Source organism: Dama dama, chromosome 14 (assembly GCF_033118175.1).
Source record: "Dama dama isolate Ldn47 chromosome 14, ASM3311817v1, whole genome shotgun sequence".
Taxonomy (NCBI): domain Eukaryota; kingdom Metazoa; phylum Chordata; class Mammalia; order Artiodactyla; family Cervidae; genus Dama; species Dama dama.
The window spans coordinates 37,405,652-37,421,614 of record NC_083694.1 but is presented as its reverse complement, the minus strand read 5'-3'; the positions used below and the strand labels follow the sequence as shown (position 1 = coordinate 37,421,614).

General features: G+C 42.9%; 1 protein-coding gene across 4 annotated transcripts in view; it reads right to left on the bottom strand.

The window, feature by feature from the left end:
* Positions 1-2,078: 2,078 nt before the first annotated feature.
* Positions 2,079-15,963, bottom strand: part of FASLG (Fas ligand) — a 66,148-nt gene continuing 52,263 nt past the window's right edge. For 3 of the 4 annotated variants that reach the window (XM_061160344.1, XM_061160342.1, XM_061160343.1), the window contains exons 2-5: positions 11,479-12,216; positions 10,834-10,879; positions 6,699-6,755; positions 2,079-5,468 (exon numbers count right to left, since the gene is read on the bottom strand). In XM_061160344.1, coding sequence (XP_061016327.1) covers positions 5,074-5,468; positions 6,699-6,755; positions 10,834-10,879; positions 11,479-11,814 — 834 coding nt within the window. In that variant the 5' untranslated portion in view covers positions 11,815-12,216 and the 3' untranslated portion in view covers positions 2,079-5,073. Of the gene's footprint in view, positions 5,469-6,698; positions 6,756-10,833; positions 10,880-11,478; positions 12,217-15,590; positions 15,626-15,963 lie in introns of those variants that run through there. The other variant, XM_061160345.1, reaches the window with a different exon arrangement.

Here is a 15,963-nt window from a genome sequence, read left to right as displayed (position 1 = left end):
CTAGCAACAGCAAGAAAGTTGTCATTGAGGTGATGCTTTTCTACCCTCTGGGTGAACCGTAAGGAGCAAAATACCCACTTAGCGGTCTATATTTCCAAGGCTGGTAGTTTCTAGATGAATCCCAAAGATTCCTGGCTACTATCAGTAGTTATATTATTTCTGAATAAGGTCCATTTTTGAGTCTGAAGGCCCTAAGGAATGGGCTTTAATTCAGCTTTCCTAGGATTACCTCACTCTGCCTCTGAGTGATTCAAAACCCTGGAAAAGAAACACACAAATACATACATACAGACAGAAAGTAAAAAATTGTCTTTACTAACATCAGAACTTAATCAAACATCTTTGAAACAATGTAATTTAACATACAATTTAACAGCACTCTTTCTTAGATAAGAACCAGGAAATGTCTACAGTTTAACCTCCTTAAGGAAATCTTACAGTCTGGCTTTGAGGAAGCAGCTTCTCTAACCAATTCAACATCTTCCAATGATTTGTTGTTTCAAGTTAGTCATTCTCATAGTGATGGTCCCAGTAAAGCTTTTTTTTCTGAAAAGCTGTGGTAAGTCAAAACCTACTTCAGAGAATACAAAGTCACCACTCTGGGGGGCTAAGAAAAAAAAATATGGTTTTCTATGTTTTTAGTTCTTTGAAAAGAAAGAAAACCTCAAACTACTGAACCAGAGGTGACCTTTTTTTTTTTTTAAATAAGTGTTCTAGTTTGGGTTTAGATTTCATAAGGGAACAATGGCTGACTCTATTTTTGTTGAGCACATTCAAAAAGTTTTAGGGTTTTGACATCCCTTGTATTCCTGCTTACAGAAAAATAGCTAAAGAAACTGTTAGTACCTCTTCCCTGAAATGAGTATTTAAAGCATTAGTGTTAGTGTAGTCGCTCAGTAGTGTCCGACTCTTTGTGACCCCATGGACTGTAGCCCATCAGGTTCCTCTGTCCATGGGATTCTCCAGGAAGAATACTGGAGTGGGTTGCCATTTCCTTCTCCATTTAAAGCATAGTAAGTTACAAACCTGTCTTCAGAAAATCCCAAAGGCATCCTAGCAGAGCAGACTCAGATGCATAAAAGGACCAGTAGTACCACAACTAGCTAATGGCATCAGGTCCCCTCTGGATGCCCAGCACCATTCCTATTTCCTCTTTGCTCTAATACCATTATCTAGAGTGCCCACTGACCCCCAAAAATGGTCCAGCAAACTTTCCGTGACCATTAGAACCAGTTTACTCCAATGGATGGAGCCATATGAAGAAGAAACTGATGAGGAAAATTTCACTGTGAGGGTTGGGAGTACAGACAATCAGCCAAAAGGAGGGTGAATACCTCTCTTTCTCCACGAGGTACCTGATCAGAAACCTTACCATATAAAGCAGATTAATCAACAGAAGAGTTTTAAGGAGATCAGGTGACATACTCCAATCTGGACCTTTGGTTTTGTTCATTAACTTATTCAACAAATATGTATTGAAAAAGTGAAAGTGTTAATTGCTCAGTCATGTCCGACCGTTTGCAACCCTATGGTCTATAGCCTGCCAGGCTCCTCTGTCCATGAAATTTCCTAGGTGAGAATACTAAAGTGGGTTGCCATTCCCTTTTCCAGGGGATCTTCCGGACCCAGGGATCACACCCAGATCTGCTGCACTTCAGGCAGATTCCTTACTGTCTGAGCTACCAGGGAAGACAAATATTTATTGAGTATCTTCTAAATGACAGTTTCAGCTCTAATTACCTAGAATTTTTCCTCAACATTCTCCCAAAAGCTCCTGGTAATTCCAAGGACCAATTAGATCTTTCTTGTTTTCTAATTCCATGAATTAGGATGCACAATTTTTTTTCATCTGTAGCCTCAAACTCCCATTGGATAATCTAGTCAAAGATGGATAAACACGCACACACATCCATGAGGCAACACAGCTATAGTTCACTACTCTGAAAAACATATACACTGAAAGGCTTTTGCCTTATGATTAAAGTTATTTAGTCAACAAATACTTATTGAGCACCTAATATGTGCTGGCACTGAGTTAGGTAATCTGGAATACAAAGGCAAATACAACAGAAAAGCTCTTGCTTTTGGAACTTTTATTCTAATAGGGAAAAAAAAGCAGATATTTTTAAGTGGTCAAATAAATAACCTAACCAGATTCCTGACTAGAAAAAAAAAAAAAATGGAGCTCATGTGTATGGAGAAAACCTTCTCAGATGTTTGTCTCTACCAGGAAAATGAGAAACGAAGCCATTACTGATGGAAGAGGAAGGTTAAAGAAAGGTTTGGGTTGTTTTGTGGTTTGATTTGTCTTTTAGTGAAAGGAAATACTTGAGTATATATGTATTACATGCTAGTGGGCATTATTTCATAGACAGCTAGTTTGAAGATCCAGAAGAAAGAAGAAAATTTTTAAACAGGTTAAGCAGGGAAGAGGAAATGAGTCTAGTGCACAAATAGATGGTCCTCTTCCTCCTCTGTATCGGATGGAAGAAAGAGATCATTCAGATGCAGGTGGGTTTGTGTTTCAGTGGTAGAAGTGAGATTCCATGGTGGGAGGAGGGGATGTGGTTGGTTTACAAGAGGAAAAGACATGATGTAATTGTCTCAAACAGTGAAAAAAAAAATGCTTGTGAAGAAACTGAAGAAAAAGTGGTGGGCCTTTGAATGCTGATTTGAAATCTCTGATCACTAATAAAAAGCAGTGGTTCTCAACCAGGAGGGATTTTGTCTCCCCACTCCCAGCCTGGGGACATTTGGCCTCATTTGGTGATATTTTTGGTTATGACACATGGTGGGGAGGGGAATGCTACTAGTATCTAGTGGGTAGAAGGCAGGGATACTGCTAAACATACTACAATGCACGGGCAGGACAACCCTCACAATAAAGAATTAGCCAGCTCAGAATGTCAATAGAACCGAGGTTGGGAAACCCTGACAAAAAGTGATGTCGTATTTATGTATAGACCATCTCGTAAAAGCTACAGAAGGAGACAGTGATCTTCTCTGTGGGCAGAGTGGAGCCATAGGACAGGATGAGAAGAGGACTTACTTTCATCCTCTATCTTCGTATACCTTTTACAATTTGTACTATGTGCATGTATTATCTATTCAAATCAATCAAAAGACAGAAATAATTCACTGATAGATAAATAATTGATTGGCTGATTTAAGTAGATGATAGATAAAAATAAAATGAAACTAGTCAATCAGTTTGAGTCATTTTTCTCCAGCAACATCCAGCTGCTAGGATGCCAGAATAAAGAATATGAGATTTTTACAAGAAGAAAATAGTGACTGTAATAGAGTATTTTGGAGTTCAAGGTCTTTCCAAGGTACCAATTGTAATGAGAGATCATGCAATCTAAGCTGAATATAGAAAAGAGTGAAGATTAAGAAGGAGGTGATAGATAAGCAAGAAAATGATACTATTTATTAATTGAATGCCAAATATGGAAAAATATATATTTTAGGAGAGAAAATGTTGGATCAGTTGAGTTTGAATTATAGGAGATTGTGTTGTGAAAATAAGGTACTGAAATCAAATTCTAACATAAGTGTTATTTTTAACAGTGACAAAGTATAAGGAGAAGTCATGGTAATGGGCATTTGGACAAAATAAGAAAAGGTCATTGTGACTGACCAAGGTGAGAAGGCAAGAAACAGGTGTTTGGATGGATCTCTCAGATTTGTAGCTTCTTCTGCAGAATGAAGTACCTCCCTTTATTAATAATGGAAGATACTATTTTTGACATTCCACTATGTATCAGATACTTTATGTATGTATCACCCCCCCCCTTTTGTCCAAAAAAGGTCAAGTGACCTGCATAGTTATTAAGTAGAGGAACAAAGATTCAAATTCAGGTTTTTAGGCCCAAAGTCTATGCCCTTTGCATTGTGCCATGTCTCTGCCCCCAGGAAAAGACAAACTGTCATCAAATTTATGGGAAATGGGTGAGCTTAACACTGGCAATAATACTGGTAATGGAAACTCTGGGTAGTAGGAGAAAGAAGGGAAAGAGAATATAGTGAGGAGAGGAAAACCTGGCAAAGATGCAAAGGTTTGCCTCATAACTCTTCTCACACTAGTAAATTCTTCTTTAAGTGGGCTTAAGTCATAATGAATGAGGAAGCCATGGAGAAAAGAAATAATAAAGAAAATACACAAACCTTAGTGATTTCCAAATAGAACACTCATAATGTCTACCTATATTATAAAATATAGTTTTTGTTATGGGTATTCTTTCATTAAAAATGTACAAAATACATATAAATATGGTTATATTATGGGAAAACAACATTAATAACTGACAAAGAGCTTTGAAGACTATTAGAGTTAGTTACCAAAAAGCATTCAAAATCTACCACCAAATGCAACCCATATTCTAACATGCCCTTCCCAATTTCCACATTCTTTCTACTTATGTTACCCTCTCGTCACATACTCACACTCACACTCACACACACACACACCTACAATTGCACTGGAAATATACATGCTGTATAGGGAGTGTACTGAGTTCCCAAAAGATTTCTTTTGCTTCTCTGTTAACATCACCTGATGGCTCGGATTGTACATCTAGAAATAAAGATGCTGCCAGTGGGACACTGGCCTTTCAGTCTCTTTAGCTTATCATGCAAGCCTGGTCCTCTTTTCCCATCCCTTATACATTCACGTCACATCCATATACATGAAAGACAGCCTCCCCTGAGGTAGACAGTAGACCCACCCCAAGAGGTGAGTTAAAAGGTGCCATTTTCAATGTGTCCAAATGCACTAGGCCACTTAAGATGAGTGTAGTTGCTGGCACAGGCAACTGGTAGTCACTTTTCCCTGCCTTTGCATCTCCACATGGCAGCCCAGAGTTTCATGTTCATTACTCATAGTCCTCCTGTCTGGTTTGTGGACCTTAGGTAAGATAAGGAACTGTAGACCTCCTGGACTCTGTAGTCTCAAGATCCTCTTGGTTCATGTCTTCTCTCATGACCTCAAGTGGACTTAAGAAAACATTCAGGACAATATTCTCAGGGCCTGTAACAAGGAATCATAATGGAGAGAATCCCAGAGTGCTTTTCTTAGAGTTTATATAAGCCAAAAAATGTCTTAGATTCCTCAAAGCTGACCAGAGAGAGTTCAGATACATTGACATATAAATGGTCAGCACTGGTGAGATTGAATACAGCCCCCAGGTAGCTGCTGCGGGCCCACATCTTCCCGGTAGTGCAGTAGTTCATCATCTTCCCCTCCATCAGCACCAGGTCCTGGGGGTACCTAAAGTTCCTGGAGTAGACCTTGTGGCTCAGGGGTTGGTTGGTGCAGGACTGACTCCGGAAGTACACTTTGGAATACACAAAATACAGCCCAGTTTCGTTGATCACGAGGCTGCCCTTCTTGTACTTCACCCCAGAGACCAGGGCAATCCCATAGGTGTCTTCCCATTCCAAAGGGATGGATCTTGAGTTGGACTTGCCTGAAATCAAACCAGAGAGGAGCTTTCAGCCAGGAACGCTCATGTATCCCACAGACCAAGCTTTCAAGGAAAAACTGTGGACCATTCCCTGAGCAAGTGCTTTTTCCCTAAATGACATAGAACTGGGTGATGGGTCAGACCTGACCTGTTACTGAACTTCTTCAGCATGTTTATCAAACTGGCTCCCTCAATTTTATCATCCACACAACTGGGTCAATAACATATGTCTCTAACCAACTACAGTGAGAAAAGACTAAGATGATTTTAGCTCTCTGAAACAGAGATTCTATGAACAGAGGTTCAGAACTAGGATCCGAACTTCCAGAGTTTGAGTCTCTTCATGAGAGAAGTCAAATCCAAGGAACTCTGAAGTTCTAAAGGTGAAAAGGACCTTAGGAATCATCTAGTCCAACTCTTTACCTACATGAAAGATTCTTCAGTGTGGGCAAAAATCCCCTTTCCTGTGTATCCACACAGCATGGTATACATACCTACTTCAAGCAGAGAATGCTGGAAATATTGCTTTCATACCTGTCTTTCCCTTTTAGATTCTAAGCTCCTTGAAGGCAGGAGCCATGTGTGATCCACCTCCATGTGCCCCAGGTTTGGCACACAGCACGTGCTCAAGAAATATCTGTTGATCTAAACTGGATCATTTTATAGCCTCTGCTGACATAGTTTCAGGGACAGCAGCATGCCCGTTTCTGTGATACTCATCCACCTTGCAGATATTGGTGGACTTCACTCACTATCTTGCTATCAAGTCATGTCACTCCACTGCACAATCATGTGTGCCAGGACCCGGCCTCCCTTCTAATTCAGCTCATGGACAAAGCAGAGTAAAACTCTTCCAGAAAACCAGGGCAACACATATTGAAATAATTCACTGTTCACCATCTCCCCAGCTCTCACCTCTTGGACCTGTGTCCCAAATTCCCTAACGGTCCTTGGAGTGAGTGAAGAGAGTGAGCTCCTTATGAGCAGGGATCATGCCATAAGCAGCTCCATTTCTCCAGTTTCGAGCAGAGCCTTTCCCAGAGCAGAGCCACCCTGTGTGTGTGTGTGTGTGTGTGTGTGTGGTGTTGATGTAACTAGAAAGATGTGACTACTTTTGGGTTTCAAATACTGTCACTGGAAAGTATCAGCTCCCTCAGAGCACAGTCACGGAAAGCAACCAGCTACTCTGCTTTCTACCCAAGGCTTTCCCAAGACGGCCATCCAGATACAGACCTGTTAAATGAGCTGCTTTTTTCAGTTCCTTTTTCTCAGAGGGTGGACTGGGATGACCTGTATTATAGAGAGATGAAAGATACATGTAAAAGTGACATAATTACTATTCTTTTTTGTGGGACTCTAAACAGGGCATTTAAATAAAAGATATTTTTTATAAGCATAAATGGCAACAGTCTAACATACACTAATCATTCAAGTCCAAACTGTAGGACTTACAGCAGCCTATATTTCAGAAACAGAGAGGTAAAAAGGAGTCAAATTAAGATAGACATGCATAAATTATAATATACTACAAAACAATATAAAGATTGGTTTATAAAGACCTGCCATATAAGTTATTGCATGTATAACTCCCAACAATCCTTTGAGGTAGAGATTACTGTCCCGTCTTACAGATGGCAAAATGAGCTTGAAAGTTGGGTGACTTGTCCAAGAAGACCCACTAACTCAGTGTCAGAATGGGACCAACAGTCAGGTCTCCTGAGTCCAAATCCAGGGCTCTTTCGTCTCTGGCTCTGCTGCCCTCAGGACTACAAGGACAAAGGTTGAAGAAGACTGCTAATGTCCAGGCGACCTCGTCTTCCCCAGTGGCATTCTACAGTTGGCCCCAGATTACTCTAAGGTCTCAAATACCTCAAATGACTCCTCATTAAACATGTAGTTGCATACAGGTGTTCCCCACCACATGCTCTCTGCCCATCTGTCCAGCCTTCTCTGGCTTATTCACCCACACTGGACATTGCCAAACAACAGTTCTGAGCACACCCAGCCTCCCTGCCTCTGTGCTTTTGTCCACGCTGTTCTTCCTGCCTGGAATGCCCTCCCAAACTGAACTCTGTGTCAAATTCCTATCGACACTACAAACACCATCTAAAATATCTCTTTTCCTGGAAAACCTTCCCAAGCCTTTCTAATCAAATATGACTTTTCCTTCCTTTGAAACCTTGAAGCACTCTGTCTTCACCCTCTTGTCGGTTCTGACTTGCCTTTTTTTTTTTTTAATGGCAACTGTATGACTCATCTTATTCCTCCAAATAAATGGCAAATTCTTTACTATATGTTTAATCTACCAGAGTAATTAGCTCAGTTTCTAACCCAGGGCATGTGATCAGTACATGTTTGCTAAATTAAACTGAAAGATTTAAAATAGACAACAGTTCTCAAAATAGATACTATTTCTCTGACTTGAGATATTTCAGTGGAATAGCACTACCCTTTGGCTAATAAATTCAGCTAACTTAGACTTTGAAGAAAGTTGCATAGACGAGTGCTCATCCCTAGCAGGCTCCTCATGGTTAGTCTGTAAAACTCCATATGGTGTGCGGATGCTCCAATCAACTGAGACTATGATGTGAGCAGTCATTCCCTCTGTAGCTGCCCAAGACCACACACCATGAATGAGGTGTTAGCGAACAGGAAAGGTAAAACTGAGTCTCTTCTACATTCCTATACCACAAACCATCTGTGCAGCTATCTGGCATTCAGCCATGAACTGACAGGAAATGGAACAAACAGCCACATGTTGTCTATCTTTATATCCCTCACAGTGTTGGTCTCATGGAAGGTACTCAATAAAAATACCTGCTGGATAAATACTGGAATAAATAAAGTAGAAATATACCCTACACATTTGGTGATGACTGTTTCCTGCCCCAGGGTCTTTGCACATGCCATTCTCAGTGCTGGACTGCTTATCCCAGCCTCCCACCCCACCTACACACATACACACACCCACATTAACAACACCTCCTTAGAGAGGGGACTTTCCAGACCACTCTATCTTAGGTTGCATTTAGCACAGCTTGAAAGTATGTTGTCTGTTTGCTTACTTTTGTTTATCTTCTCTAGCATGCTAAGAGCTCCATGAGAGCAGGCCCCTTGTCTCTCTTGTTCTATCATCACCCACTAACCCAAATCCAGCCTGGCATCCAGGAAGCACTCCACGAACATTTGTGAATGAATAAAAGAGTCAATGAGTTAACTGTGGAAAAATGACAGAGAACCAAATAAGAAAGTTTAAATAATCTACAGTAGTAAGTACCTCCCAGTTAACCTGTTGGAGTATAAGTCCTTCTAGATGCTTACTAAGAATATGAAAATATGTATATGTATTTAAAGAGTGAATATTAAACTAAACACAATGTTTTATAATGTCTTTTTATCTAACAATATGGACTACACAATCTCTATGACATTCAATGTCCTTCTAGTATACAGTTTTATTTGCTGCATATTATGCTCTTGTGTGAATACACTGTAATGTGTTTAACTAATTTCCTATTGAGTGGCATTTAACTTTCTCCTAAATGGTTTATTAGAAATTGTCTTATAAGCAAGTGGTGAACATCCTTATTATAAATTTTCATGCACATTTTATTTTCTTTAGATAGCTTTAGTGATGAGATTACAAGGTAAATTAACAGTATTAATCCTTTGATATATTTTTCCCAACTGCTCTTTAGAGAAGGCATAGCAATTGACATGCCCACTGACTGTCACTAAGCAGACTCTTTTCACTCACATTTTTTGCCAATTGGGCTTTATTTTTTTAAACTTCACTAATTAGATGGGTCAACCTAGGTATCCCCCTTTTTTAAAATTTGCATCTCTTATCTCATTAGTAGAGTTGCTAATTTGATTTCTGTGTGATAACACACCAATTTCTGGCCCATGTGGTTTGGTCTAAAGAAGACACTTAATACTTGTTAGTGGGAAAGGTTGACCTGACTCATCTGCTAACTTGATTTTTAATCACTAAAAGGACTCTAGAGAGTGTTGAAAGATGAGTAATTTGGTGCCCATTTTACCGGCCACATTCCACTGATCTTCAAAGCTATTTCGTTTTAGAAATCCTCCAGAAGCTTTATTCTTCTAACAAACATTTGTACTCTGCTTGGGTACATCTGGAATTTCTCTTTATAGGTTCATACCCAGAACTAGAAACCAGAGGACCCTACCAATAGCTCCTACAAGAGCCTAACTTCCAGGGAAATAGGATGACTTGGGTTTCTCAGGCACAGCCTGAGAATTTGGAGCAGGCTTCCCTGACTAGATGACCAATGCTGTCTTCTCTCTTCTTTCCAATTTCTAAGGATGAGATTTACTTATTGTCTTTGCAGAGGCATCTTGCCTGTCGTCTTTATTTCTCATTCCATGGCCATCAGGGACAGATAGGAGTAGGAGTTTCCCTGTGTCACAGGGCCGGAGCACGTACTGGTAAGAGCTGGAGGTGACAAGGCATCAGGAGCCTGAGTTCCTTCTCAGCCCCATTCCATAGCAGAGGTCTTGGGCACATTACTAACCCGTCTGGTGTTTTGTTTCTCTTCTGAAAGATGAGATGACCGGACTGGATGTTCTCTAAGCTCCTTTCCATCTTAGTTTAATGAGTATTCTAAATCCACAGTTTCCGAAACTATGTCCTGAAACTTTAGGAGGCCGATGTTCAACATTGTCATCTTCCTGTCCTGGATCTCACACAGAGGATTTCCCCTTATTATCAAAAGTAGTGCATGATTGTCTCTGAGTGAAGCGGGACCACCCTCTGAAAAATGCCTAACGTCTTCCTCCAAGCTTTCCAGCGGCTGCAAAAGAATCACCCTAATGTGGATGACTGGTTGCCCACTCTTTAAAAGCTGAAATATAACCTATTAAAATTTTGAATCAGGTCTGACTCTTAAGTAATCTCATATAGAGTTTAAATAGGAGAGCAAGGATCTTTCCCAGGAACAGCTGTGTCTGCCTGCACCTCCCCTTCTCTCCTGAGGAGCTATAGCCACCGCCCTGTGCATGGGAATCAGGAGGCCTGAGGAAGGGAGCAGGCCTGGAGCCAGCTGCTTGGGGGGCAAAGGTCCAGGGTTGTACACGTGTGTTTCTCTTTCCAAATTCAAGTAGAAATTAGTTTTGAATTTTTTTGTGATACTTAACTAAACTAATTTTGAACAGTTAAACTCACTTCATATTTTAGGGCAGCTTCAAGAACCAAAATGACGAGAGATTTCAGAAATGGTTAGGATTTCTCTTCCATAGTCTATATATGCCCAAGAATAAGATGGAATTCAAGATACTCCTCCACCATGGTTCGGTGCTGAGGACTGTTTTTAGAAACTCAATGTGCAGGCGTAAAAAAACTCACCTATTTGCTTCTCTAAAGATGATGCTGTATGCCTTTGGCTGGTGGACTGGCAAAAGAGAAAAGATATATAATAATTATGAAGTTCTTTAAGCAAAGGAAGAATTGTCAAATAAACTAAGCACTGGAAAGGGGATCTAAGCACCCAGAACCTCTCCTAACTCAAACTCTGGCTAAGCAGTTGCACCTATCCATGCCTCAGTTTTGTGATTTGAAATAGTTCTAATACTTTTAAGCACTTTCAAGGAAATTTAGTTTGTGCATTTGAACAAATTCACTTCCCAGATGCCAAGTTCCTTTTCTTTCTTGAATAAAGTATGAGGTAGGTAGTAGAGTTCTTCCTTTCTCAGATGATCAGCCAACTGAGAAAGGAAGAACTCTTAACTGCCAGTCCTAATTTGATCCTGATCCCTCCCAAGATAGAAAATAGTCCTTCCACCCATTTGAGCCCCCATTTCTCTGCAGGTGGAATAGGATGGCTAGTGTAATTCATTTCTAAGACAGGAAGAAAGGATTGAGAAGTATGCTGCAAGCCAAATGTGGTCCATGTGGATTCCTGCCGCCCTCCTCCCGCACTGCAGCAGGGCAGTTTCACCCATCCCCCACGCCCGCACCTTCAGGGCACTGGCAATCCCCCAGGCAGCTTACCTCTCTGAGTTCGGCCAACTCCTTCTGTAGACGGAAGAGCTGAAATATCCCCAGCCCCATTCCAACCAGGGCCACCAGAACCATGAAAAACATCACAAGGAGACACAGGCCTGTGTTGTGGTCCCTCCTCTTCTTCAGAGGTGGCGGCGGCAGCGGAGGCAGGGGTGGCGGTGGTGGCAGTGGTGGGGGTGGCGGTGGGGGTGGCCTCCGTTGCCCCGGCCTTCCTGGCGCTGAGGACGGACAGGGGAAGACAGACCCTGGAGAGGCCCAGGGGGAGCTGGCACTGCTGTCCACCCAGAAGATTGGGGGGTATGGATAATTCAAGGGCTGCTGCATGGCATCCAATGCCTCAGGCCGGCCTCCAGCCAAGGGTTTTCCTCTTCCTCAGTCGTGCAGAGGCCCAATTTCTGACTGCTCAAGAGAAAGAAGCCCGTTCTCTCTTTATAGAGTTTCCAGAACCAAGGGAAACACCTCTCTTTCGTTCTCTTTTTCGGCTTCTCAAAGAGACACCCACTCACTCTGCATCTGAACCTGAGAAGCCTCAAGAAGCTCAGAGCAAACCCCCGGGAAGTTTCCGCCCACAACTTTCTGATGAAAGCTTTCAAAACCCCAATCGCTGCTGCCCTGCTCCCCGAAAGGTTGGTAGGGTGGGCTCCTTGTCCTCAGGCCCTGAGAGAGCGGGTAGTGTCAGTGCAGCGCTGTAGGCTCCGGCCGTTGTTCAGCTACAAGGAGAGTGACCTGTGGGGCAAAAGCACCAAGTCATGGCCAGAGGAGTCACTTCTGTGTCTTACCTTTCACAGGAGGGAATCACCCCCCACACCCAAGTACTATTTACCCTGACATAGCAAAGCACCATAGTTTATAGGTTACAAACCTGCCTGCCTACTCTATACTCTCTAATAGATCAGAGATTGCAAACCAGTGGCCCATATGCCTCACAGAGCCCTCAGACTTGCTTTCCTTGTGCCTTACAATGTTGTTTATTTCTATTTACTGTCCTCCTCAAAAAAAAAAGGGATAGTCCATAATGCAGGCACTCATCTCTGTTTTGCTGAACCTAGAACTCAGGCCAGAAAAGCAGTAGGCATTGCAATACTTTCAGTAACACAAGATAAACCAACCACTGATGCCTGAGGTTAAAGATTACTGTTGAGACTCACAGTGGACTGCTGTTATGGACTGAATAGTGTTCTTCCAAAGTGTAAGCACCGAACCCCAACCCCCAATGTAACTGTATTTGGAGATAATGCCTTTAAAGTGTAATTAAGGTTAAATGAGGTCATCTGAGTGGGACCCTATTAATCCAACATGATTAATGTCCTTATAAGAAGAAGTAGAGGGTTGCCCTGGTGGTCCAGTGGTTGAGAATCTGCCTTGCAATGCAGGGGACACATATTCCATTCTTGCCCTAGGAAGATCCCACATGCCATGGGGCAACTAAGCCCGAGAGCTGCAACTACTGAACCCACATGCCCTAGAGCCCATGCTCTACAGTGAGAGAAGCCACTGCAATGAGAAGCCCATGCTGTCTACAACTAGAGAAAGCCCATGCACTGACGAGGACCCAGCATAGACAAAAATAAATAAATAAATATTTTTTGAAAAAGGAAGAAGAAGTGGTAGAGACAGCAGGGATGCATGTGTATAGAGAAAAGGCTAAGTGAGTACGCAGCAAGAAGGTGGTTATCTGTAAACCAAGAAAAGAGGACTCGGGAGAAACCAGCCCTACCAACACTTTGATCGTGGACTTCTATCATCTAGAACTGAGAAAATAAATTTTTGTTGTGTAGGCCATTCAGAAACATTGGGATAGTCCATATATGTTATAGTCATATTAGGTTTTGAAACACTAGAATATTGGACAGTCTGGAGACCCTGTCTGCAAATCCAATCAGTTGGGGTAGGGCCACTGCTGCAGCTCTCAGGGACAGGACATGGATATGCCAGGCTGCCTGGCTTGCAAAAACCCTCCACTGTGTTTCCCATGAACCTCACTGTGAGAAATGGCCTTCCTGGGCCCTTTAGGCATATCTGTTTGCTACCTCTGTTATGGTTGTCAACATTTGTTGGATCATGGAGAAAGCAAGGGAGTTTCAGAAAAACATCTATTTCTGCTTCATTGACTACCCTAAAGCTTTTGACTGTGTGAATTACAACCAATTGGAAAATCCTTAAAGAGATTGGAATACCAGACCACCTTATCTGCCTCCTGAGAAACCTGCATGCAGGTCAAGAAGTAATAGTTAAAACCAGACATGGAACAACTGACTCAAAATTGGGAAAGGAGTAGGACAAGCCTGTATATTGTCACCTTATATGCAGAATACATCATGCAAAATGCCAGGCTGGATGAATCATAAGGGGGAATCAAGATTTCCAGGAGAAATATCAATAACCTCAGATATGCAGATGATACCATTCTAATGACAGAAGGTGAAAAGGAACTGAAGAGCCTCTTGGTGAGGGTGAAAGAGGAGAGTGAAAGAGCTGGCTTAGAACTCAACATTCAAAAACTAAGACCATGGCATCCAGTCCCATCACTTTGTGGCAAATAGAAAGGGAAAAAGTGGAAACAGTGACAGATTTTATTTTCTTGAGCTCCAAAATCACTGCAGACAGTGAATGCAGCCATGAAATTAAAAAAACAAAAAACAAAAAAACCTTGCTCCTTTGAAGGAAATCGGTCACAAACCTAGCAGCATATTAAAAAGCAGAGACATTACTTTGCCAACAAAGGTCCATATAGTCAAAGATATGGTTTTTCTAGCAGTCATGTACAGATGTGAGAATTCGGTCATAAAGAAGGCTGAGTTGAATTAATACTTTCAAATTGTGATGCTGGAGAAGACTCTTGAGAGTCCCTCGACTGCAAGGAGATCAACCAATCAATCCTAAAGGAATCAACCCTGAATATTCATTGGAAGGAATGATGCTGAAGCTCCAATACTTTGGCCACCTGATGTGAAGAGTTGGCTCATAGGAAAAGACCCGGATGCTGGGAAAGATGGAAGGCAAAAGGAGAAGAGGATGGTTGAGGATGAGATGGTTAGACAGCATCACTGACTCAATGGACATGAATCTGAGCAAACTCCAGGAGAGAGTGGAGGACAGAGGAGCCTGGTGTGTTGCAGTCCATGGGGTCGCAAAAAGGAAGACACAACTGAACAACAACAACAAAACAGAAGATGGCAGAGGAATAGGACAGGGAGACCACTTTCTCCCCAACAAATTCATCGAAAGATCATTTGAATGCTGAGCAAACGCCACAAAACAACTTCTGATCACTAGCAGAGGACATCAGGCACCCAGAAAAGTAGCCCATCATCTTTGAAAGTAGGTAGGACAAAATATAAAAGATAAAAAGAGAGACAAAAGAGCTAGGGATGGAGATCTGTCCCGGGAAGGGAGTCCTAATAGAGGAAGTTTCCAAACACCAGGAAACCCTCTCACAGGCGGGTCTGGGGGATGTTTTCAAATCTCGGAGGGCAACCTAACCCAGAGGAAAAATAAACAAAACCCACAGATTACATGCCTAAAAGCAACTCCCAGCGGAAAAGTACCCGAGACACCCGCATCCGCCACCAGCAAGTGGGGGCGGAACGGAGAGGAGCGGGTGGCATTGCTTGGGGCGGAATGGAGAGGAGTGGGCGGCATTGCTTAGGGCAAGGACCCGGGCCTGAATGCCCTGAGGGCAATTGGAGGGAGCTAATGTGAGATAGCAACTTAAACTGTGGGATAGCAAGAGAGAGAGAGAGAATTAACCTGCAAAAAGCCCTAACCGAAGGCACTGCCGGCCGTTTGCAGAACAAAGGAAGGACTGAGCAATTCCAGAGAAGAGCTAGCTGACTGCGGACTGGCCCATCCCCCACAGAAGGCAGGAGGCAGGGGGGGAGGGGAAAGGGGCAAACTCGGCCCCAGAGACGGCATCCCCTACCAAACTGCAAACAGGATTCCAGTTTCTAACCAAAGACTTCCTGAGATTCTGGATGGTTGACATCTGCCGGGAGGGTCACAGCCAGAGATCAGCTCCCCAGAAGAGACACAAGGCGCACCCGACCGGCGCGCCCGGAAACTGAGGCAGGGAGGGGAGGGGAGGGGAGAAGTCGCTGTACCTGAGGAGAGTGCGCTCGTCACGCTCGTGGCTGCCTGAGCTGCTTGGATGGGAAGGCACAAAACGCAGGCCCAACCGACTCTTCGCCATTGTGGAGTACCTGAGAACCTGAACCTGAGCAGCTTAGGCCTGGAAAGTGCACGCAACTCAGGGCCTGCTCCCTGTAGAGCAGCCTGGAGCCTGAGCAGTGTAGACGGGAAAGCACACACGCTGTGAGCGGGGGCAAGCCCAGAGTGGCCAGAACACTGCGAGTGCTCCCCACACAGGCCAGTGACATTTGTCTATAGCGCCCCTCCCTCCCCACAGCACGACTGAACAAGCAAACCTAAACCAGAGACCACCTCCGCCCGCTTGTGTCAGGGCAGAAATTAGAC